Source organism: Vidua chalybeata, chromosome 1 (assembly GCF_026979565.1).
Source record: "Vidua chalybeata isolate OUT-0048 chromosome 1, bVidCha1 merged haplotype, whole genome shotgun sequence".
NCBI lineage: Eukaryota > Metazoa > Chordata > Aves > Passeriformes > Viduidae > Vidua > Vidua chalybeata.
Genome location: NC_071530.1, coordinates 39,090,974 through 39,115,091, shown reverse-complemented (window position 1 = coordinate 39,115,091; position 24,118 = coordinate 39,090,974). Strand labels below are relative to the sequence as shown.

The 24,118-nt window shown below is 36.8% G+C and overlaps 1 protein-coding gene across 2 annotated transcripts; it reads left to right on the top strand.

The window, feature by feature from the left end:
- Positions 1-351: 351 nt before the first annotated feature.
- NGLY1 (N-glycanase 1) lies at positions 352-20,874 on the top strand. Of its 2 annotated transcripts, XM_053957011.1 has the most exons (12): positions 356-935; positions 1,985-2,099; positions 4,111-4,353; positions 7,742-7,901; positions 11,087-11,309; positions 12,026-12,147; positions 12,558-12,703; positions 12,885-12,995; positions 15,177-15,341; positions 16,603-16,791; positions 19,943-20,120; positions 20,552-20,874. In XM_053957011.1, the coding sequence occupies exons 1-12, from the start codon at positions 742-744 to the stop codon at positions 20,725-20,727; spliced, it is 2,022 nt and encodes a 673-aa protein (XP_053812986.1). In that variant the 5' UTR covers positions 356-741; the 3' UTR covers positions 20,728-20,874. The 2 variants fall into 2 exon arrangements, with proteins under 2 accessions (XP_053812994.1, XP_053812986.1); XM_053957019.1 differs by lacking the exons at positions 19,943-20,120; positions 20,552-20,874 and having other exon boundaries at positions 352-935; positions 15,177-15,375; positions 16,603-16,733.
- The last annotated feature ends 3,244 nt before the right edge of the window (positions 20,875-24,118 follow it).

The window sequence follows — 24,118 nt, the reverse complement described above, 5'->3', positions numbered from 1 at the left end:
CATTTTTAGGACTTCACATGTTTCAGTGAAATTACACATCAAAGAGGTGGAGCTTTACAAAACTTAGGAAGAAGGATGTACCACTGTCAGTGGGCACAAAAAATGAAGAATTTATTGGACACAGGGACATTAGGCAGAACTCCCAAGATAAGGAAGAAACCAGCAAAGCCAACTCAGCAGTAGTGCTGGGATCAGCTCTGACTGGATAAAAGGAAATTCTGGCAGGGGGAGTTTGCAACCATCGACTAGAGAGAAAAAATGAGCATGTGGACTAATCTGTGTAAGAAGTATGGGAATCATTTAACCAACAGAAGATATCATGTTTATTAATAAGAGAACTGTGTAACAATGAATATGAATGCCTTTGTTGGCCAGAATGTATAAATAGTGATAAATTTTGGTAGTTATCGTGCTGGCCTTGTGAACCCCTTTCTGCGCAGATCTATAAATAAATGAAAAACCTCGACCCTGAGCGTGGATCGGCGCCTTGCACACCGGGTGGCGCCTTGCACACCGGGTGAAAGAAGCTGCTTTGGGACACAGAGCCCGGTGTGACCGGGAGGTCCCGCTGCCCAGGGGGGTGCGGGCTCAGGATTAAACCCTTTAAGGGGGGGGTCCTTCCAGGCCCCCCGCAATGCGCAGTCTGCGGGGGCTGCGGGCGGTAACCCCACCACTCCTACTGCGCATGCGCCCAGCGGCAGGCGGTGCTGCCCGGCTGAGGGCGGTGACCTCGGTGCTCGCATGGCGCATGCGCGTGGCGCAGCGCCGGGGGCGGGTGCGTGTGCGCGGCGCGAGGAGCGGGCAGCGATGGCGGCTGCCGTGGGGCTCTCGTCCTCGCCGGGCTCCCCCGCCGTGAGCGAGCTGTGCCAGAACAGGCGGGAGATCTTCCTGGAGGCCTCGCGGCTGCTCCTCACTTACGCTGACAACATCCTCCGGTGAGCGGGGTCGCCGCCCTCGGTCGGCGGGCGGTGCCGCAGGGTCCCGCCGGCTGCTCCCCGGCTCCGCGCGGCGCCTTCGGTTCTGTTGTGTAATACCGGAGTTCAGAAGCGTCTCGCGTGTTTTGTCGTTATTTTAAAATTAATTTTGCTTACCTAGAGGTGTAGTGTTCTGTATTTCTGTTTCTTTATTTATTGCTAGTTGGTTTGTTTTGAAAGTTTAAGAGTTTGTGTATTCACAAAATTCTGCCTTATTCCTGATTATCTTAGGTGGGTGTTGAACTACCTAAAAACAAGTGATGCACGGCAAGTAATTTAACTTGATTTTAACTTAATTTTATTTTTTGCTCTATTTTTCGCTTGCCCAATGCTTCTCACTTCGCAAGGTTGGTACCAAGAGTTAATTATAGTTGAATTTCTGCGAGGTGGCTCTGTAGGGTGCACATACACGCCAGTACGTGTGATTGACCTTGGTGTCTTCCAGCAGCTCGAGATGTATGGGCTGCCCCTCCCTGTCTATATCTGGTTCGTCAACTGCTTTTAAAAGCTGCTGTGTGACAGAGAATGGCGAGTCCTGGGCTGGCTTCGTTTAAAGGAAGAGGCGAGAGAAAAAAGGTTTTAAAAGAGCTGAAAGAGCACCTCTCTGTACTACTGAGACGTGGCACAGAGACCACAGTCGTTTCACTCAAGTACCAGGAAGTTTAGCACAGCTTCCGTGATGGGACCAAAGCCATCCGGCATTAGCCTGGCATGTTCAATTAGAATAGGGAGATGTGAAGTTGTCTTTAAGTGTCACTACAGACTTAGCCCTGCTGGGTATGACTACAAAACATGAATTCATGAACATACGTTGCAAGCTAAAGTTTAACACTAGTTGGTAACTCAGAGCTAAGTACAAAAAGACGTTTATAAAGTCAGAGTTTTATATAGGTTTTGCCTAAGTGACGTAAATGAAACTAAACTTAAAAAAAAACTTTCACAGTGCAGTTACACAGCTTTTAAGTGTCTACTTAATTTGCAAATATAATTATAACTTTCAATTTGTTCAGGAATCCCTATGAGGAAAAGTACAGATTAATTCGGATTGGAAATCCAGCATTTTCCACAAGGCTGTTGCCCGTCAGAGGAGCAGTTGAATGTTTATTTGAGATGGGGTTTCAAGAGGTGAGTATAATGTAGTAACTTCAGGTGTCTTTGTCAGTTTACATAGTAAAATTTAAAACTGAAAATTTTTTTCTGGTTCTCTAGTTGCAAGGCAGTAGATTTTAGGGCAGTTGGTATTTTCCTTCAGTTCTTGTCTGCCAATATCTGTAGCTAACCAGCAGAGAACTTAGATGTTAGCTGTTTTGAGCTAACCTAATGCATGACAAGTTTTTTTTTTTTTGCTGCTCAGGCACTGCTGGTTTGATGAATGGCTGGGTTCATATCCATGTTGGCACAAAGGAAGTGGTGGGAAGCAGGGTGAAACCCCTTCTCTTTGTAGTAATCCACTGTTTGGTGAACATCAGACATTATAAATGCATGTTGAAACTGCCATTTTAAAGAGAGAAAAAAAATTTTAAAAGCCCTGCTCTTCGTCATATTCCTACCATTAGTAGAACCCTGTAGTGATATAGGTAAGGGAATCTGATCTGATGAAAATTTAATCTTCCAAAACAAAACCAGAAATGTTTTTCAGCCAATTCAAGTGCAGCTGCACAAGTACTGGTGTTGTCATGACAGCAGTGAAGGACAATAGGCTGACAGCTCAAGTAGTAGTAGGGGGGGCGAGTCCTTCAAAACCCATTTTTAAAACTTATGAAATGTTGTCCTAAAATAGTGTTGAGTGAATTTTGATTCTGTTGCAGTCAGAAGGATGCATTTCAAAGATTGCTTTGTGTTCTGGAGTGGTCCCTGTCTTGGTGGAACTTAAACTGCCAAAGATTGTTAAACTAAAAGCAGTTTTTATAAGTACTGGAAAGCTGGTCTAAAAACCCAGCTCTTGTTTAACAATGCAAAGTTCTTGCTTTGCTTTAATTTGTCTGTTTGATGTCACACTTCTATATGGATATGTACATGATGTTACTTAGGTCCAGCTGTCATGAGACCTCTGCCCTCTGTTTGGGTAAAGTTAATTACTGTAATGTTTTAATTAGAAGAAAAAGTATGCTGAAAGAAGTGGTGACTATGGAGAGAGAAATGGTCTGTGGATGTATTCTCATGCAGGTGCTCAGGAGACTTTTAATTGTGTATTTTAGCCAGGAGCTGGGCAGTCTAGGTAGGGGCAAGTCTCTAAGAGTGTGTTGCCTCAGTCTTATGGTTATTGTATCAGTCAAAGCTGGAGCTCACAAACTTCTCTTCAACTGCATGGCTGAAATTGTTCCTTCTTTTGTTTCTGCTTGATAATGGATTGATACATTCCGTTGAGTTTCGTGGGTGGTGATTTTAAGTGTTAACACGAAGCCTTCATCTGCAGTGACATGTGACCTCAAGTAACTGTAGGTAAACAAATTACTGTAATAAATAGAAGTGCTGCAGTAGTAGAAACTGAAACTGTTAAAGGATGAATGCTTCAGGATATTCATGTTTTTAGTATCCTGTTCCTTTATGTTAAGTACACAAATATTTGATTGTGTCATAATTACTGATCTCTTGTTATGCTACCAGTAATCATGTTGCAGTTAAAACCCAGAAATCAACCTAGGTACCAGTTGTAATAAGAGTAATATTGCCTATCTGAAAACTTAAAACTTCAACATGAAAGATACCATTATGTAAGAGAATTTCCAGCAGATGCTGTTTTAGGGGCTTCTTCCCTCAACAATGGATGTCTTCCTGTGTTGCCTAGGATTTCATTGCTGTACTGTGAGAACTGAGCATTAATTGTTCATTTCTGTTGTTGCTGCTTTCTGTGCCAAACTGTAACTACATAGCCCACGAATGGCTCCACAAAATAAGTTGCTAACAAAAGCATGCTGTTATAAGCCCTCTTTCTCTAGATGGACTCTAGGTTCTTTATCTGGTAGGCTTCTGAAGCTGTGAGAGGCTTCAAGCTTCTACTGTAAGCGACCTAATCTAAAAGGCTGAATCCTGCCAAGCCTTAGGGTGCTAGCTTCCAGTAAACTCAGCTATAGCTACAGATCACTGACCAGCTTAGACCTGCATTAACTGCTGAATTCATTTGTCTAAATTTCAGGGAGAAACTCACCTGGTTTTCCCTAAGGAAGCTTCAATTGAGCAACTACGTAAAATCAGAGACTTAATTGCTGGAGAGAGGAGTAGCAGACTGAATGAGTCAAACCAAATCCACAGATCAGGATCCTCTGAAACTGTCAGCAGCACTCAGCCAGCTGCACAGCAGCCTTCGAGACCTGTTGACTCTGTTTTTGCCCGTGCCCGTCAGCAACCAGAGACATCACTTGTGCAATCTCTTGAAATGGTAATTATAATCTGCAAACTTCATAGGCTCGTTAGTCTTGCATATAAAGATTGAAGAAGAGTTAACTGTTAGGACAGGTTGCTCAGAGAAAATGAGTAGAGTCCAAATAAGCACACTGTTAAGCCTAGAGCAGCTTGGTCTGACCACATAGCTAATCTTCCTTTAAGAAGGTTGGACTAGACAATTTATGTCCTTGAATATTCTGTTGATCGGGGGGGGTCAAGAAAAAAAGCTCATATGTATTGAAAAGGAACAGCAAGATGGGGAACAAGGGGGAGAGTGGGAAGCTAAGAGTAGGGTTGTGTTTGATGCTTGAGAGCCAGCAGAGGAAAAGGAGCATAATGGTAGCACTTATAATTGTTGGTGTCTTGGTTCATGCATTATGATCTCTATGTGTAGCCTGTGAGGAGGGCTTTCTTTTTTCACATATGCCTGTCATTAAAAACAGAAATTTAGCAAGATAAGGACAAATTTATAGTTATTTAGGCTAAGTTTCCCTTGTCCAAGAGGTTGAGGTGAAGTTCCTGATCAAGACAGAGCAGAGTCCTTTCATCTGATGTTAACTGGCCCGATGGGAGAAGACTCAGCACCTCATACAACTTTGAAAAATTGAGTTATGTCTTTTGATAGAAGCTTTTAAGGATGCTTTTTAACTTTCTGAAGAGTTTTTCCTCCTAGAACCAGTGTCACTTTAATCTTGAAGTTGGTGTAAGATGAACCCTCTAAAAGCTCACTTCCCATGCATCCTTAAATACAATTTGCATATTTTATGTTATATTATCAGTATATTGTTGGATATGAACAATGACATACTGTTTCTTCCCAATGCCTACCCAAGTCAGTGAATGAGAAATAGCAAAGCATTATTTGAAGTGATGGCTTTTGGGGATAGAGAGCACTAAATGACACATCCTCACACAAAAGGTCCTTTGGGAAAGGTACTGTTGTAGGCATGTTGTATTGAGACATTTAATCTAATTATGTTAGCATGGTAGTAGTTGCCTCTAAAATATACTGACTGGATTTGTTTTACTTTGTTTGGAGGTTTCTGGGTTAGTTTTTTGGTCTGCTTCTAGATTTTTACTGTTTCAGCCACTTCTGCAATGGTGGTTGGAAGTGATTATGAAACCTGTAGAGTGATTTGCTGCTGCTGCTGTACTGCTTAGTACGGGAAGCTTTAATAGTTGAACCTGCAATGACAACAATATTGCACAATGTTGCACAATGTTGACACAATGTATTCTGAGGTTAATCCTTCCAATTTCTAGTTATTCTGCCTTAATGTACACTAGTCATGAGAGTTGTGCATCAGTTTCTCTGAAACTATTCATTTTCCATGCTTCCATACCTGGGATGGTGGGACCAAATTTACTGCTATGTAGAGGCATTAGTAGTGCAGTGTTGGCACTCTGTTAGAATGCTGTATTTAGCTGATCTCTACAGGGAACTATACTGATAGGTCTCTGAGCCATTGAATTTGGTCTTTATAGTCTGAATGGGTTGGAAGGAAGTCTGGCAGTGACTTGGCCATTTTGCTTACGCAGCAGTGGGGGGTTTGTTTTCCAGTGAGTACGCTGCAGAGTTATAGTTGTATTGTCATTGTATGCACTGCTGACAGATGTCAGAGAGATTTAGAGTTGTTTCTGTAGTGCAAGCATTTTTTTCTTGCCTGTGTATTTCACCTGTCATTCACGGGAGGCCTGGTAAATGCAGGGAAAAGCAGCGTACTTGAAAGAACAGAGGAATATTCATAAATACACAGTTCTAGGGACCTAGACCACCATTAATTTGCCTCATTGTTTTCTTCTGCATTTCTTGTCATAAAGTATTCCTGAGACTTAGGAAAAGGAGAACTATGGCTAGTTGTTAATTCTGGTGGATGGATTTTGATCCCTTCCTGAATGGCATAGTGATTACAGGAGGAAAGGTGTATCCAAACTTAGAACTGCAGTGAGGTTCACCTGGCTTCTAAGATTAAATGTTTGCATAACACTTCATACAGTGCCTTTTATAAAGCAGATTAAGCACTACTGTAACACTGATGGTTTTGCATCAGAAACCTGAGTGGGCAGAGAATCTGGGAGACTTCCTGCTGTGCTGAGCAATATCCCTGTATACCCTTTCAGGAAGCTGATGGACCATGAAGGTCTTAAGGCCTTTGGGAGTCTCTAATGCCGCTTATTTCTTCCTTTCAACTTGCATTAAAGTGAATCTGGACACAATGGAGTTGATGATGTTAAACCAGTTACCTACAGCTGATGAGCTCCTGGAAGGGCAAAACCAGCTCTGCTCTCTTTTAGCAGTTATGAAAATTAAGGACTGATCCTGAAGTACTGTAACAGCATCAAAACAATCACTTGTAATTTGACTATTCCTTTAAAAGACGTGTTCTTCTTTTAAAGAAGAAGAGTTTAAAAGAAGAGTACTCACACCTTGGTGTATGATATTGCATTTGCTGCAAACCTCTCAGGAAAGCATTACATTTTTTATTAAATTAAAATTTAATTTTAATTTTTTTAATTTTAATTTTTTTAATTTTAACAATCAACAAGGCTAAAGGATGAAAGATGATATAGCAATAGAGAAAAAGTAATTTAGCAGTGCCATAGGCTTCCCTCAAAAATATGCCAGACTGTTACTTTTAAAGTCCCATTTTCACTTTCTGTATTGTTCCCTTTTAAATGGGAACAAATAGTTTGCTCAGCTACCAACTTCATTATTATTAACTTCAGGTGATAGTTTAGTATCTATCTGTGTACCTTATTTGGTGCAGGATGACTCTGGGTGACACTTAGGATAACTGACTGAAGGGAACCTATTTCATATATCCAGTTGCTACTGAAACAGATTGGGTGGTTCAGTGGGTGGTTACTGGGCTGTCTATAAACCTCTATCAGAGTTGATCTATAAAAGAAGCAAGTAGAAAGAGACAAGCAACATTCATGAATAAGAAATAATAAGTAGAATTCATCAATAATACAGTTCTACAAACTGGTGTAGCAGTGTCCAGAAAATGAAAGTTATTGCATGTCTTTTTGTGGATTTTGGGTAAACGGTGTCCAAAAGAAAGGGGGGGGGGATGAGGTGGGGAAGAAAAGTCAAAGACTTTCCCATTAGAGATGTCTTTAAAAACAGTTTTCTCCCTCAGTTAATTGACTTTTCACTCAAGACATCATTCAGAATGCTCAGAGACAACAACACTGGCTTTACAGTTTGGGTGGTGGATCTTCAGTTCTTGTTGATATCTTAGCAAATAAACATTTCACCTGTAAATAAATATATATGAACATAGAATTATGACTGACTTAAACTCAAATAGTAGAGCTTAGTTATTCTGCCTGAAGGTGAAAGTTCATAAATCATCTTGTGACTGAAAATCCTTTTCCAGGCTGCAAATATCTTGAAAACACTTCAAACAAAATTTGAGGGCCTTGTATTGATGTATGAGAATCCTTCTATTCAGCAGAAAGCACTGGCTGCAATTCCCCTCCAGGAATTGAAAAGCAAGGCTCAGAAAAAGCTAGCACAAGCTACAAGACTGGACAAAGGTAAGGCTGCCAAGCTGAAGTGTATATGAAAGTAGAAATGTTCTTTCAAACATATCATACATTGTTGGTGTGTATTTGGTCATATGTCTACAGGTTCCAAATGCTGTTTATAAATTGGAATTGCCTTCTTCCTCATTTACCACTCCCTTCTCTTATTTTATTTCATTTTTGTCATCCATCTTTACTGCTTTTATGTAGAAATTGTGGACTCTTAATTTCTGAATTAGTAGAAAAAAGCACTGGGGACACAAATGTTGCATTCCTTGAATCTCAGGAATTGAGAATAGCTACCACAAGAGGAGGGGAGCTTCTTGTTCAAGTAGTTGTTATTATGAAATTCTCAGAGTGCAGTTTTCCTGTATATACTACAGTTCTAAATTCAGACTAAAATTTATAAATATCACTTCTCTGTTTTAAAGTGATATTAGTGAGATTTTGAATGAGATCTTTCCAAGATGCAGCCTGATACAAACAAATGATCACTTTCCTACCTAATGCTTAAATGAATAGGGTTATTCCCTATTTCTCATGGAGCTAGATATGAAATGTAGGCATAAATACTTGTGGCATCAGTGTTTAAAATTTATATTTTCGTCATAAATTTGAATTTGTTTTGAATGTATGGAGTTTTTGTCAGTTAAAATAACATATTTCTATTGTCATGTTTCAGTTGTATAGTGAAATGTTCCTTCTATAGGATAAATATTTTAAAAAATACAATTCCAAGACCATATTTAAAAAAAAAAAAACAAACCTTTTTCACTATGAATCTTTGATAGAAGACTGTTTCAAGCAATTCTGCTAACTTTATAGGAGTGCTGTTGGTTTGCAAACCAAAAATAATCTTGTCACGTGTTTTTTTATAAATTACTTTGTGGTGTCTCATACAACCACACAGTAATATGTAACTGTGCCTTTAGCATTAAGGAAATTTTTGACAATGGATTTTCGTAGTAATTTTTCTTTATATGAAACTTTATTGGGAATAAGAAACCACATGACCAAGTACAAAGCATTCTCATTCAGCAGCATGGGACAATACAGTGGGGAAAAGAGATTTAGTAGTAATAAATAACAGCTATTATATTTCTTTATAAGGGAAAAAAATAAAGCCTGCCTTTTAGACTCTGTTCTAATACTACTGCACACATTGTTTAAAAAGAGGAAGGAAGTGAGAGGATAGTGTTCTGGGTGCTTCTTCCCAAACCATCAGGCTGATTTAGTCAAAATGGCTTCCAGACCTTAATTTAGATACAAATAAAGGGGAAGGGATGGAATTCCACTCTTTCAGATTGTGACAGCTTGAAAGCATTTTTCAAAAGCTTTATAGAAACATTTGTTTTGGAATGCACTGTATATGAGATATTTGGGTAATTGGCTTCCAGCTTCTTTGGTTTCTGTCCTGCTGCATTAAGACTGCCACCTCTGGGAATAAATACCTAGTGCTAGGGAACACTTGTTTTTAGGATAGGCCTTGCAACACATAATGAGCATTTTTAGTTCATAAAGACTATACTAGGAAGATAACGGTTATTTGATGATAATTACAGCTTTGATTTTATTATTTCCCTTTGCCACATTTCATTAGAAAAATGGACTGAACAGTCAAAAATAGCTGTGTATCACAGCCAGCAGTTTTCTGTTCAAGTAAATCACATTTGTCATTTTTTCATGTGATGTTTTAATGAAGGAGTTATTTTGCAAATCAAGGGAAGAATGTTTATAGCATAGCAGTCATATTTTTACAGATGGGTTCTAGTTTGAATGTTGTTATCCAGGAAAAGAGAGGACGGCCTGTGCTTGAAATCTTCTCATTCAGCTTTTAGCAAAAAGTTTGAATATACAAAGCATATCCATTTTGTAAGCAGTAAGCCTTTCTCTGAGTGTTCCAGCAAAAAGGTTTTTCACATACATGAGTAAAAAATGGAAGTTTTACTATAATAGAAGTCAGGTATTCTTGCTTTAATCTCCTCCCATGCACTTCATGATCTTGGCAATATGTTTTTAATGGTGTTAGTGCTCCTACAGAACTTTTTGTACCAAGGATGGCTATAGCTTCAGAGCAAGATGTGAAATGAGCTTAAACACTCATCTTAGGTTTCTTTTTCACAATTCTGAAAAAGGAGCTAGTGCATAAATTTTTAGTGCAACTGCCTTCAATTTCCTTTAAGCAGCTTTTTTACATATTTATTTTATATGTTAATGTTCATTAGTCAAACCTGTCTGCACTGTGACTAGAATAAAGCTGTAGTGCATAAAAATAATAAGGCAGTAATACCTATGATTGCAGCGTGGCCTAGGTGATAAAGTTATTCGGAAGAATTATTTGAATATTTATGTATCTGAGAAGGAAGAGTATCTCTCTGCACATTGTAACAGGATGTGCATTTAAAGTTTCTAAAGAGTTTAAACGAATGGATCTTTCTTGAAAAGCTGGATTTTTAGATTTGTTTTGTAGGTAAAATGGGGCTATTTCCAGGTGTCAAAACAGTGTGAATATGTAAGTAGATTCTAACTCCTGTTGTAAGCAGGAAAATGGGCCAGAAGAGTCTGATGTGGTGAAATCAGCTAGAGTAGAAAACAAAAGACATCCTGTGTCTGCCTTGAGTAAGCTTAGAAAGGTGGTGTTTATTTGTTGAAATTAGAACAAACTCAACATGTTTGCATGGTATATACATATTTTCTACAATAATTAAGCTGTGTTTGTAGAAGGCCTGTTTATACAAAGCCTGTACATCTGGTTGTTTAGATTGCTGCCAGTGTCTGGTTCTTTGGTATTTTGAAATCAAAGCAATTGTTATTCCTATGAATAGGAAAATATTTTGGAGCAGAAAAATAATTAACACTCTGTTCCAATGTCCTGGAAGAGTATGAAGGGCATCAGGAACTTCACCAGGCTGAAATGTAAATCTGACTAATTTTTCTGAGCAATTTCTTATTCTCATTCTAGCTGTAGTATTTAGTACTGCAGTTTTTTGTTCTTAACTTTGAACTTACTCAGTCTTGACAATTTAGATTTTCTTTTTTGTATGCGTTTAAGTAATATACAAAGCTTTTTAATATGAATTTTATACTTAAAAGTACATAAAATATATAAAGTCCCAGAGATGCTAATTTGCATAGGCACTGTCAAGTTCAACTAAATTACTTCTCCATTTAAACTATGTGTTGTATAAATTTTACAGGTGCACATGTGAATGAAGAGGATTTCTTATTGTTGGAGCTTTTGGACTGGTTTAAGACTTCCTTTTTTCATTGGGTAAATAGTCTTCCTTGCAGCAGGTGTGGTGGGCAGACAGAGCCTAAAAGTGACTATTTGTTGCCTACTGATGATGATCTAAGGTGGGATGCCAGTCGAGTGGAAAACCATTACTGCAACCAGTGTCAGCTCTGTAATAGATTCCCAAGGTGAGCATACAGAAACTTGCTGTCTTTTTTCTTTCAAGAAACAGCTTTGCATTTGTGCATTTTGTAAACAGGTGAGAAGTTGTTCGTTCAGAGAGTAGAGAAGCTGTTTTAAGTAACATGATAGAATGTTTGATGAACCAGCAATTTCTCTACATGATCAGAGATTTTTTAAGACAATATGTGCTTTCTCTTATGTGGACTTATTCTGAATACTTGTCTGGCTTGTTTGGGGGATTTTTAATGTTAATTTGATGAGCTACAGCTTCTGAAAAAATATGTTAATATTGGCAACCACATGTAGGTAGTGTTTTGTTATTGCAGGGAAAATTTCACTTCTGCAGGGAATCGCAGTCTAATGTACATCTTTTGCTGAGTCTATAGCAGAAGAGCAAATATATAATTTATGTATACTTTTGTGACATTTAAACATTTTGCTAACTTTTTAAGGACCAGCATAAAAATCATATTTTAAGATGGCTAAATCAATTTTGAAAACTTAACCACATTAATTTCAATGCTGCTATAAGTATATGATGGAGTCATGTGAGTTGAGGTAGCGTTCTGCTCAGATGTATTTTGTGCAGTACAGCAATTATTTCCATTATCTTCTGTGGACTGATTGATACTGAAGTCTGTTTAGATCATCAGAACACAATGTAAAGATTTCTGAAAGGTGAAATCAATTGTTCTTGTTTGCTGTTGTTTTTCTCCTGTAGGTATAACAACCCTGAAAAACTTTTGGAAACCAGACGTGGACGCTGTGGTGAGTGGGCCAACTGTTTTACACTGTGCTGCAGAGCTGTAGGGTTTGAAGCAAGATACGTCTGGGACCATACAGGTATCAGTATTCTGGAGTATTGTAACATTAATACAAACCTGTGCAAAAGGAGGTTATGCATTTTATGTCTCTCAGATCATATTAGCCACCAGGCAGTGCGTGCAGTTATGCAGTCAGCTGACAAAGACAATATACGTTCAATTTCTTGTCTTGCCTGATGAGATGAAATACAGTTCTGCAAGTAAGGTTAGATGACTGACTTCAGAATGATACAATCTTCAGCTGAATGTAAGGGACTGTGATCCTAAGAAGAGGAAGCTTTGGTAATGTTTCTATATGTAGATGAACAGAAAACATGTTCTTTCACCTGTTCCTTCATTTAATTGGAAAAAGTTCCAGTATTCTGCAAGATTTAGAATAGAGGCTCTATCTTTATAAGTCATTGTTTATTCTTGGCCTTTGTTACATAGATCATGTGTGGACTGAAGTATATTCTTCATCTCAGAAAAGATGGCTTCACTGTGATCCTTGTGAAAATGTCTGTGATAAGCCTCTTCTTTATGAAACTGGCTGGGGAAAGAAACTCTCCTACATAATTGCATTCTCCAAAGATGAGGTAGGAGTAATGATGCTAATAATAAACAAACTTGCCCTGAAGCAAGCATGCAATGTATTCCACCTTGGTGTGATTTTCAGAATTATTGTAGAAAAGCATACTTTCATTAACTAGCCTCTTTAAATGAAGCAAGATATGTGGAAATTTTTGGTTACTTTATTTTCTTCTGCTTGTGCTTGAGGTTGTTGATGTCACCTGGAGATACAGCTGTAAACATGAAGAAGTACTCTCTAGAAGGACAGCACTCAGCGAAGCTACGCTGCGAGAGACAATTAATGCACTAAATAGAACGGTATGTAACTTTTCAGTGGGTTTCTGAGAGTGAAACACAAGTATCTGCAGAATATGAAATCCTCAAACAAAGGAATGCGTTTGGTAACCGCATAGGAATATTCATGCACTATGGATATAAAAAATGCTGTTAATTACCCATTTTACCCTGAATACATAGGAATCAGTTGCAGTGCTGAACTTGTGGGAAATAAGATAAATAATGGTATGTAAGAGTATTATATTATCTCTTACATACACAGATGTGTGTGTATATATTGTTTTTCTTAGGGACTTCGGAGCAGACTTGTACTTGCTGGGAGTAAACTGCAACTCCTTAGTAGCTATGTGGACTCCTTCAGGGTGACTGAACATTTTCCGCATCAGTGCTGCTCTAACTTGAAAATAGTAGCATTTACATTGTAAGAAATGCAGGTTTAATTTGCTTTCAGTGACTTTTTACAAGCTCTAGAAAGTGAGAGGAATGATTCATGGGCTGTTTCCAAGACTTCCAAAAGGTGTTGATACCATCAGCAGAGCTTTGACTCAGGGCGACGTGTATTTACACTGTTCATGCTTAACATCCCCAAAATACATAGAGCCACTTGCACCTGCATGTCATGGTCACAGAACTTCTCTGCTAAGCTTTTCCCACTTGCTACTTGGGACACAAGGAACTTGATTCAATATACTAGAGCATTGTAAAACCTTGAACCACCTTGAGGTTTCTGTTTTGTCCTCCCTTCCTTACAGGGCTAATTCCCATGCATGGAAACTTTAGTTCCAATGATAGTATACAACTGATGACTTAAAAAACAGATTATGCCTTTTTTGAGACCTGTTGACTTGAGAGTTATAGCCATACATTAAGACTGTGAAGAATTTCAAGACCAGAGCTTGAAATATTTTTAACAGAAATGAAAAATTAGAGTCACAGAGCAGAGCACTGAGAACAGTCATTGGTGTTGTTAATTTACGGTAAACCATATCAAACTTCCTCTGAGCTGGAGCAAGATCAGTAGTGCTGCATAGGGATATCCAAAGTGTCAGGGCAACTGTTAGACCCAGGAAGGCGTGATGTTTCTTGGAAAACTGCTGCAACCACTGGTTGTCATCCATCAACACAACTGTTTCCCCCCCTTGCTGTGTTAGAATTGGTATTTGGCATCTGGAATTTGTTCAGCTGGAGCTGTTTCTCATCATTTCTCTGTATCTACTTTCCTTTATACAGTTCTGCATTGTTGTCTGGAACAAAAAAGTCTTCAAAGGTTTCTTTTGTGGTCTCTATTAGCAAAATTTGCTGGGGTCAGAACTGCTTTTGAGATAATTAAAATGCTTATCAGCCTTTCAGTGGGCTGAGTGTGCATGCCTTGGGTGATCACCAAAGCAGAAAACAAGATCATGTGTGTAATAATTTACATACTGAATGTTGACCTTTTTTCAGCCCCATGTGGATTTATCCGCAGTTAAAAAACCGAAAGGTTTCACATTCCAGGTTTGTATATTTGACATGAAAATCATGTAGACAAAATACTAACATCTCAATAAAATTTTTAGAAGTTGTTTACCAAAAAAATGCTCATAGTTCTATTCATGTAGGCAAAGAAGATATGTAATTTTTTTTTTCACTAATTTTTCTGGAACTAAATTTTTCTTAATTTTCTGACATCTGAAAAACAGAGCTGTCATGGGTTGTTTATGACAGAATCAGTGAAATAACTCTTTGAAAGACTTTTGTTTCAGCTTAATCAGAGAACCAAAGCTGTGGCCTACCAAGTCACTCCACCTTAGAGAAGAAAAATTTGACCACAAATGATTCTTGCCTTCTCTTTCCTCCTAATAGTATTGAGAACGGCTATGGTACAGCATACATATGAATAGCTATAAGAACTGTTATGGAAGTTTATCTGTTATGGTTTTATCATCCAAATAAATGTATTAAAAACAAAGCACAAATATTATTTTAAAAGAATTCCACATAGCGCCTGCAAGTTCCTAGAGAAAGCACTGCTGTCACAGAACTGTGCACTTATGACTGGTTTGTATTTGTGGTATAAGATTAATGTTTCTAATAATCATTCTAGACTTTAAATGTTAATCAGTTTTTTCAATTCTATTTTTCCCTGTTGGTGTCACTCTAGAGCAGAATTACAAATACCATTTTTTCTGAATGTTTTCTTTTTTCCTAAATGTCTTTTTTCAGAGACAAAAGTCTTTGTCAGAAAATAGAAAAAGAGAGCTCCTGGAAAGGACTATTGTGGAGCTTGTTGAGTTTATTTCTCCTAAAACACCTAAACCTGGAGAATATGGTGGAAGGACATCAGGCTCAATGGCTTGGCGAGTAGCCAGAGGTGAAATTGGTCCAGAGGTATTTAACTTTTGCACTGATGACCATCTTAGAGGTAGCTAACTAAGGCTTTGTGATTATGGTCTTAAAAAAAATGACACTTTATGGTAGATAGCCAGATTCAGCTCAAACAAGTGAATCTTGTGAAAACATGAGGTGAAAGTTTGATGTGAATTCAGTAGAGATCCACAAGTAATTTTTGAGAATTGAAAGTGGTCTATTGATTTTAATAATGTTTTGGAATCCTTGATATAAAGTGTATTTTGTTCTTAAAAGTTAAAAATACTTTTTCATTTAAATTAGGTAGTTTGACAGAGCTAGAAAGTTTAAGTTAGTTTTAAAAAAATTGGGAAAACTGTAAAAAATTTTTGTATTGGTATTATTAGTTACGTCCAGGTATTAACCAACAGTAGGTTTTGACCAACTATTTTTGTTAATAAAATGTGGGAGCAATTATAATTGTGTAAATTAAGCAATCTCTTAAATAGTAAGCTTGATTGATTTTCACATCAATATTTTTTTACTGTTTCCGAAAGCAAGGTTTGACTTTTATGCTAAGATACAGTTTCCCAGAGCCATAATAATATTTAGCTCGAGTCAGGATGCAAAGATGTGACCTCAGTTTTGTAGCAGTCCCATCATGTGGAATGTCTAACTGTCCTAAACAGAAACAGTGAAGTTAAAGAGTTTCTTAAGATTGTTTAAGTTTGAGAAACTAATAGTTATTGCAGTCCTCTGTTGTTTGGAAGACTTAATTTCTGAAACTCATAAGAACAATGACTTTTTTTTAAAAAAAAAAGTAATACTGTGAAGTTACAAAGTTTGTACTTTAAAGTTTTTTGAAGTTGATTTGTAAACTACATACACAAGTACCTGTATATGGTAGTCACAGGTTTGCTATTCAAAATAACCTTTTACTTATTCACTGTACAAGCAATGTACTCAACATTAATTTTCTGTTCTGAAACTCTAATTTCTTACTTAAATAATACTACATGTTAGTTTGTTAAAAAAATTACTTCTAAAAGTAATTATATGAAAGTTTAAAAAATAAAATTACTTCTCCCCTCTGGAGAAGTTGCAAGTATGCTGTAAGAAACTGGTTTAAAACTTTTCTTCTGTAGAAATGGTTTTGTATATGACCTCTCTTAAAAAGGACTTTTTTTTCACTTGGCAGCAAAACTTAATAGCAAAACCATGACATACTGTTTAAAAGTAATGTAGTCTTGAGGGAATTTAGGCATTGGGGAATGAAGGTGCTTATATGTTTTGGCTTTTTCAGAAAAGAAAAGAAGTAGTTTTTATTCCCTCTGAAAAGGAGAAGACGTCTAAACTGTTCCATCTCGTCTACAATGTAATAGATGACAGTTATACACGGATTTCCAATAATAACGAAAAAATACGTGGCTGGGAAGCAGGTGTTTGGAAGGCAGATTCTATTTGGAGAAAGGTTGAAAGAGATTGGAAAATGGTAAGAATAGCAATTATTAAAAGCCTATAATGTACAGTAAAATTATGATAACTCTAGTAAAACAGAAAACCCTTGTCAGTGTTTGGATTCAAAACCTCTCTTGGTGCCCACAAAATTTAGCTGATGTTAGTAAATGCTGTTGTTAAGATTCAGTAAGATTGCCAGATGGTACAAGAAATTAGAAATAAATTTAACTTGTCTTTCAAAAAGGATGATTGAACTCTCTGCAGGTAGGTAAAATCCTTGCCAGAATGCCAAATTTATAAAATGGCTTCTTTTTTAGGCTTCTGGGAAAATGCTGTTTTATTGAAAAGCAGTACTTCTCTCAAAATAAAACAAGGTATTTGTTGTTTTTAAGAATAGCTTTATAGCATATTATATCTCTTTGATGTACAGCCAAAGGAAGAAATTGTCATCCTACATAATACTATTCCATCTACAAGAAGACAAAAACCTATCAGTTATCCAGAATACTGTGTATCCTGCTCAGAATCCTTCCCTAGTGTCAGGACTGAGCAGCACAAGAGTCATAGACTCTAAATCTAAGAAGAGAATTGCTACCTCTGAAGTGGGAAGGGGTCATGTGCTAGTAAACAGCTTTTCCCACAACAGCAACCAACTGTGGAACCGAACGTTCTTGTCAGGGACTAGAGCATGTTACTGCTTTTTTCCTTTGTCTTTTTAATAGTTTGAAGGGCCTCTGACCAAATATTCTTCTAGTTTCCCATTGATGAAAATTGAGCTAATTAGCTACCTGCCTCTTGAGATTTTCTCTCCTGGGTCTGTACATAACTGACTTTCAAAATGCAGTGGGGGAATTACTTGAAGAGGCTGTGCTGCCCTAAAGAGAAAGAATAAGGAAAGAAATGGGAGAATAGTATGAAAGATATCACAACAGGGTAGACTTAATAGTAAAAGAGAAGTAAGAAAAAAATCAGAGTGAGGAACAGGTGTCCTCTGCTTCCCCAGGATCTGCTAAAAATCTGATAGTACATTATGTTTGCAATTCTGCAATGATCCTCACTTTTGCAAGAAACATGTTGTCCCTGCACTGAAACTAAACTACAATTTTTCTCAGCTCTAGTAATCAGATAAGACAGGGTGGGACTAATTTATAAGACCAGGCAAAAAGACTTTACCCTTGTATTCAGTAACACCTCAAAAGGATGAGATTATAGCATTGAGAAATTAGGAGCTACGCCTCCAGTTCTCTCTCACGCTTGTGGGTGAGGCGTGTTAGTTCTGCAGGAATTGCATCCTCCAGAAAGTGTGTAAGAATCTTAGAATTTGAAATTACTTTCCATTGGCTGTTGTTTGCATAATGGGAGATAATAGCAGAGGGAAAGGTTGTTTGGGGTTTGCTTGTTCTTTTTGTACAAGATGCAGCTTTGGAGTTTGATTCAGCAGCTGTCCAAGAGCTTAAAAGCCAAAGAAACCTTTACAGTAATATTTGTTTAACATTTATTATGAGATTAATGGAAAGGCATTTAAATCTAAAAGCCACAGAAAATGTATCTGTAAGTATTAGATGAAGAGTAACAGAAAATAACCACTTGGTTTTATAGTACACAAAGCAAACAGGTACAAACCACAAATTCTGTCATATTACCCAGAGATAACCTGGAATCCAGGACTCAAACTGGCAGACTGCAGTAGGTTATAGTAATAGTGTAAGAACCTATAGATCTGAAATCCATGGATTTGTGAAAGGTTTGTTTTCCAGAAGAATTGCTGCAGTGGAAGAGAATTTCAATGAGTTGGTTGTTTGTTTGATTTTTTTTCTTCTGAATTCAGACATTTTTTCAAATAATACTAGAAACAAAACAACTAAGTTTGAAAGTTAGAGGAAAGTCAAAAATGCACAAAATAAAACTTCAAATTCTTTTTTTCCTGATTAAATGCTTGGATATTATAATGAAAGATGAAACAGACTAATCTTTGAGGCTTTTCTAGCCTTCAAAACTATGTTTAGTGCATTTCGACCAAGTAGTATTTAATGGGATGTTTTGACTTCCTTACTCAAATGCAGCAGTTCAGTAGGATCTGATCAAGGGAAAGCTCTTGCTAGAACCAGCTGGAATACTTAAATGTGTGGAGGTCAGCACCTTAATGAACATTAGGATTACATTCACATGAAAACAGCTTAATCATTGCATTTTCATAGGTGATCTTCAGTGTAAGACCTCACACCTTTAGGGGTTTTGAGCTTTCTTCAATGTGAAAATAGTAATGTTAAAAATCTGTTTAATGGTCTGTCAAGAACATTTCTATATTAGGGTGGGATCTTTAGTAAAACAAACTACTGTGTTTTATTATAATTTTATTCTAGTTTGTTCTCTCAAGATTAAAAGATAAAGAGCTGACTAAGTCCACTCAGTATGATATTAATCAGAAGCTTGGACATGACAGAATTTTTATTAATTTAGGATTCCAAAAGGATCATGGTAATTTGGACTCTTTAATCTGTAGTGTCTGTTATTTAGGTTTGCTGATGATAGATGCTGGACTTGAAAGAACTGTCAGGTACTTGTGACCACATTCTTGAGAGGGTTCATAGTAACTTTAATGAATATTAATATGTGAGTGTGACTGTTCAGCCAGGTGAAGTTCAGGACAGCACTGGGACTAAATTAAATTATACAAAGTTGTAACAGTTCAAATAATGTTAATATGAGATTTATAAATGGCTGGCATGTATGATTTGCTTGAACTGAGACACATCAGGTTCTAGGAGAAGCAGTGTGCAGCCACAGCTGAAGAAGCTACTTATTGCACAGTTCTTTTCATCAACAATACTGAACAACTGAAGTGTTGCATGCATTTAAAAACACCTCGAATTCTCCTTCTTTAAAAAATAATAAGCTTAGTGGGTTTTGTGGCTTGAACTTTACTATGGATGTTGAAATAATTTAGTGTTCCCTAGCAAGGGGCTGTGAACATGTACAATTACCTAACAGTGGAATATACCTGGAGATGAAGAAAGAGGATTTTAAATAAAATTGTACTTTGCATGGTTTTAAAGGTTCAGGGGCTTGACAAAGAATGGAAATGTGTTATCCTAAGAATTTTATGTCCTTGTTATGAGGATTAATTTGATGTGTGTTGGTTGTCTCAGTTTTTGACATGCTGGTTGTATCTTCTTTCCATATAGGTTTATTTAGCTCGAAAAGAAGGGTCATCCTCTGCTTCCATCAGCTGGAAGTTTGAGTGCAAGTCAGTCGGTCTAAAAATAGATAGCATTTCAGTTAGGACAAGCAGTCAAACATTTCAGAGTGGAAGAATACAGTGGAGACTTCACTCTCCTACAGCAGAAATTGCTCTCACAGGAGGTAAGTGTGGAATTTAAATAATGAATTATATCATGTAGCAGAGAGGTTACTGGAAATAAATAATTTATATGGAGAGAGTACTGTGCAAACACTAAAAACAAAATATGAATATTCTTTACTTTTCCAACAGCATTTCTTAGCAAGGTCAAGAAAATATTGTGCATTTAATTAAAGCTGGTACAAAACTCTGTTTTATTAATATACACAGCCCTACCTGCAACAGAGCAGGGCAAGCAAGAACACAGAGTAAATACAAGATACTTGTGTTTTACAAGGATAGACGCTTCTATGTCTGGTGGCAAATGAGTCTGAGTAGTTGCAACTGAGATCATTAAACATCCATTACAGCTTAGAATTTTTAACGTGCGTTCTATTATTATATACTGTCTGGAGCTGTGGCTTACTGAATTATCTATCTTTTCCTCCAATAGATAAAAATCTTTGCTCCTATTCAGATTTTTCTGGAGCAACGGAAGTTATGTTGGAAGCAGTTCTAAATGGAGGGGATGGTGAAGCTGCATGGCAACACACACAGCTGTTTAGAGAGAGCTTAACAGGAGGTGGGGAAAATAGCTTGGAGATAATTATAAAACTCAGTGACCTCTGAGAATCTGAACTGTAGAAATGTACTTTGGATTCCTTGAAGACATTATACCATGGATACAACATGAAGATTTGGTTGGCAATTCCTCTTCATCCTGACGGCAGATTATTTCCTGTTTCACTGCCTCCATTAAACCAACTTCAAACTGCACATGTATTGAATAGGTAAACGTTACAATGAAAACCTCTTTGCTACAAAAACAAACACAAAAATTTGTGATTGGGATTCAACCACAAAGTACCATTTTCTTAAACTTTACAATGAAAAGGAAACAATTTTTAGGAAACAAAACATGATCATAAAAGCACAAAGCAATTGTAATTGATTTTAATTTGGAGTTTTGGGATTGGCTTGCTGTTTCTTGGGGGTTTTTATAATCTACTTGGAAAAATAGTTTGAATTCTGTTTTCCAATTATAACAAATGCTTCTGATGATTTTAAAATATTTTAAACAATATTAGAGGATTTAGACATTTTTTAAAAAATTTGATTTTGTGTAGTATTCAGAAGTGCTGAAATTAAGTTAATTCCAATATTGCTTCAAAATTTCCTTGTTAGATGTCTAAGTATTAAACATGTGTTTAATACCTAGAACTATTTGGAAGCATGATGGTTGCTGGGAAAATAACCTAATTTTGAAAGAAATGTTTATTATGTACCTAAAATTGTCATGACCTATGATATGAAATTGAGGCTTAAACCTGAGTAAGAACATCATATTTTTTCTATGAAAAAATAGGTTATTCATTATAAATATTTTTAATGATATTAATTTGGATTTGCTTAATAAATCTTTTAAAAGTTAGGCATGTAGGTTGAAATCCTTTCAAGCTGTTGTCTTAACTTGCTTTAAATACTATTCCCAAATTTGATGTTAAAGTATATACATTTTTTTTTCTGTTCAATTAATTCAGTGTTTAAATTTATTTTCAGTCAATATAATAAAAAATACTATCCAGGAGACATCAGATGTTGCAGTGCTATGAATAAAGCATGGAGTGAATGTTCACATTAGATAGTCTTTATCAGAATGTGAGGAAGGCCTTGCCTGGATTATACAAGAGATATTCTATTATAGAACTAAAATGCAAAGTATAAACTGTGGTTTTATTTTAAAAGAAGTGAGAATTAAGGACGATGTTCTCAAGATCAGTGTTTTTAAAGTATTTCTTCATTTTTCTGAACTTTCCAACCTCTGTATTGATTTGAAGTGTTTGTCAAAAATAATTTATGTTGAAATAAATGTTTGCTGACCTTTCAACAAATCTAAGCAAATATAAAACTATTCAGATTTTATTAGAAAACTGCATATACACAGTGAACAAAGGAATCTTAAAAATTATAGATTATAGCATCTCAGAAGTGACAGAACAATGTGTGATCGATTATATACTTTACTTCAGAATGTAAATGGACAGTTTATGGGGGGAATTAGAAGAGTCTCCCCCCCCCCCCCGTAATACAGATTAATACAGTGACAGGGTACTTACTGTATTGTACACACTAGAAGGGAAGAGTACACACTGGAAGGGTGTTTAACAATGCTTGACTAAAGCAAAGTGAATTTGCCAGTCTCAATTTAAAACTACTTCTGTATTTGGTTTCTGTTAAACACTTTTTCTGAGATTTTGAGTGGGAGCCCAACCGAAGAGTATTTTAGGCTAATATGGATACTGCATTGGAAGAGAAAAGGAAAGGGAAGAAAACTCAGGTGCCACCAATCAACAAAAGTGTTTCTACTTAATATTTTGATAGCAGAAAAAGTTACTGCTTTAGAGCAGAAATTGTTTTTGCAGTGTATTACTTAGAGGAGCTTGAGGAATTGCAGAATTCCTTAACTGCATCTGATAATATGAAATCAGAAGGCAAAATATATTTTAAAGTAGTAAGATAAAGTAATTTTCTCATAATTTTGGTCAGAATTCTGGGGAAGAGTAATAGCTGCAGATAACTTAAAACAATAAAGTAATTGAAGTCCATTTTTAAAAAGTTTGAATGAATTAAAAAGATGGAAAAAATGCCTTGACAGTCTAATTAATCAAAAAGTACTTCTGTATTTATAAAGTCACATGCAATGAATAGAAGTGCTTATTTTAGGGAAGAATTAATAAGTAAAACACATTGAATAGAGCTAATGTGAAAAATGTAAATGGAACTCCTTCAGTTGTCTTTTGGGGTGTCCTATAAACAGTGAACACTTTTTGAATCTTCACACATAAGCTATTTTAAAGACATTAATTTCCTCTGTTACCTCTATTTCAGCCCAACTCTTAATTAATTTTAATTTTTTTTTAACCAGAGGTAATTCCTCATTCACAGTTGTTCAATGTTAACTTACAGTTAACCTGAATTTGCAGTATTACATGGTGGAAAGATCTCTGCTGCTCTAAGTCTGCTCTAAAAGTATGGTTATTAAGTTATGCTGGCAATGGTACAATACTGGGTGAGTGGTAGATGTTGATCTGGGCACATGTCAGAAGTCAGTGCTTACTCAACTTTTTAGAAGTTTGAGGAGGTGGAGATTAAATAGGGAAATTTAAAATACTGTTGCCTAGAAATGCATGGCTTAATAGAGGTAAAATCAGCAATGTTTTCTAGAATCCAGCTTAGGTGCATTTTAAAGAATGACTGGCTGTCCACTGTGCCTTCCAAGGTTGCACTGGGGTGTAACAGTGAAATCTTTTCCATTAAAAGTTTACATAAATACTATACTACCCAGTTAATGCTTGCAAGCTATTTTTGGGGTGCATGGTTTCCAACAGAACTGTGTGGGAGCCTGTGCACAGAATTCCTCCTTTCAAGCAAGTATTTGTTGTACTGTTGTCTGTCTAGAGTTGATCATCCAGCTGTTGATTTCTTCGTATCCTGTTTTGACTTAATGTTTAGTAATTTCCTACACCTCAGGAAGTTGCTGGGAAGATGTATCCTTAAAATATATGAAGGAAGCCCCTTCTAGGCAGTGTAGAAAGAAAAAAGAAGTACAAAGCATAGCTATGCAGGAATCAAACAAACTTTGGTGTAAATGATATAACTTACAATGAGACGTAAGTAGTGGGAATTATCTTATCTGATCTTGTATGAAAATCTGTCTCCTTAACTCATCTATTAACATTGGAAGATTTTTCACATTTAGTAGGTTGGGTTTAAGATATAATCCTTATTATGTGCAACATCAGGAAATGTAGAACGCTAAAAATAAAGTGTATTTGTCTCCATAGTGCGGTGGAATGAAAACAGATGGCAGGCAGCACATACGGCTGCCAGAAGCTGGGAACACCCATTTGCAGGGTTCTTGCAGCTCTAAACAAAACAATCCAAAACAAAGGAACTCCAAGAGGAGCAGAGATTGTTACAGGCAGATATCAGGATGTCTGTCTCTTCTCCACGCCCACAC

Coding starts and splice junctions, on each gene's coding strand:
- NGLY1 (XM_053957011.1), top strand. CDS start 742: ATGGCGCATGCGCGTGGCGCAGCGCCGGGGGCGGGTGCGTGTGCGCGG. Junction 2,100..4,110: donor TTGAGATGGGGTTTCAAGAG/GTGAGTATAATG, acceptor TCTAAATTTCAG/GGAGAAACTCACCTGGTTTT. Junction 12,996..15,176: donor TTAATGCACTAAATAGAACG/GTATGTAACTTT, acceptor GTCTTTTTTCAG/AGACAAAAGTCTTTGTCAGA.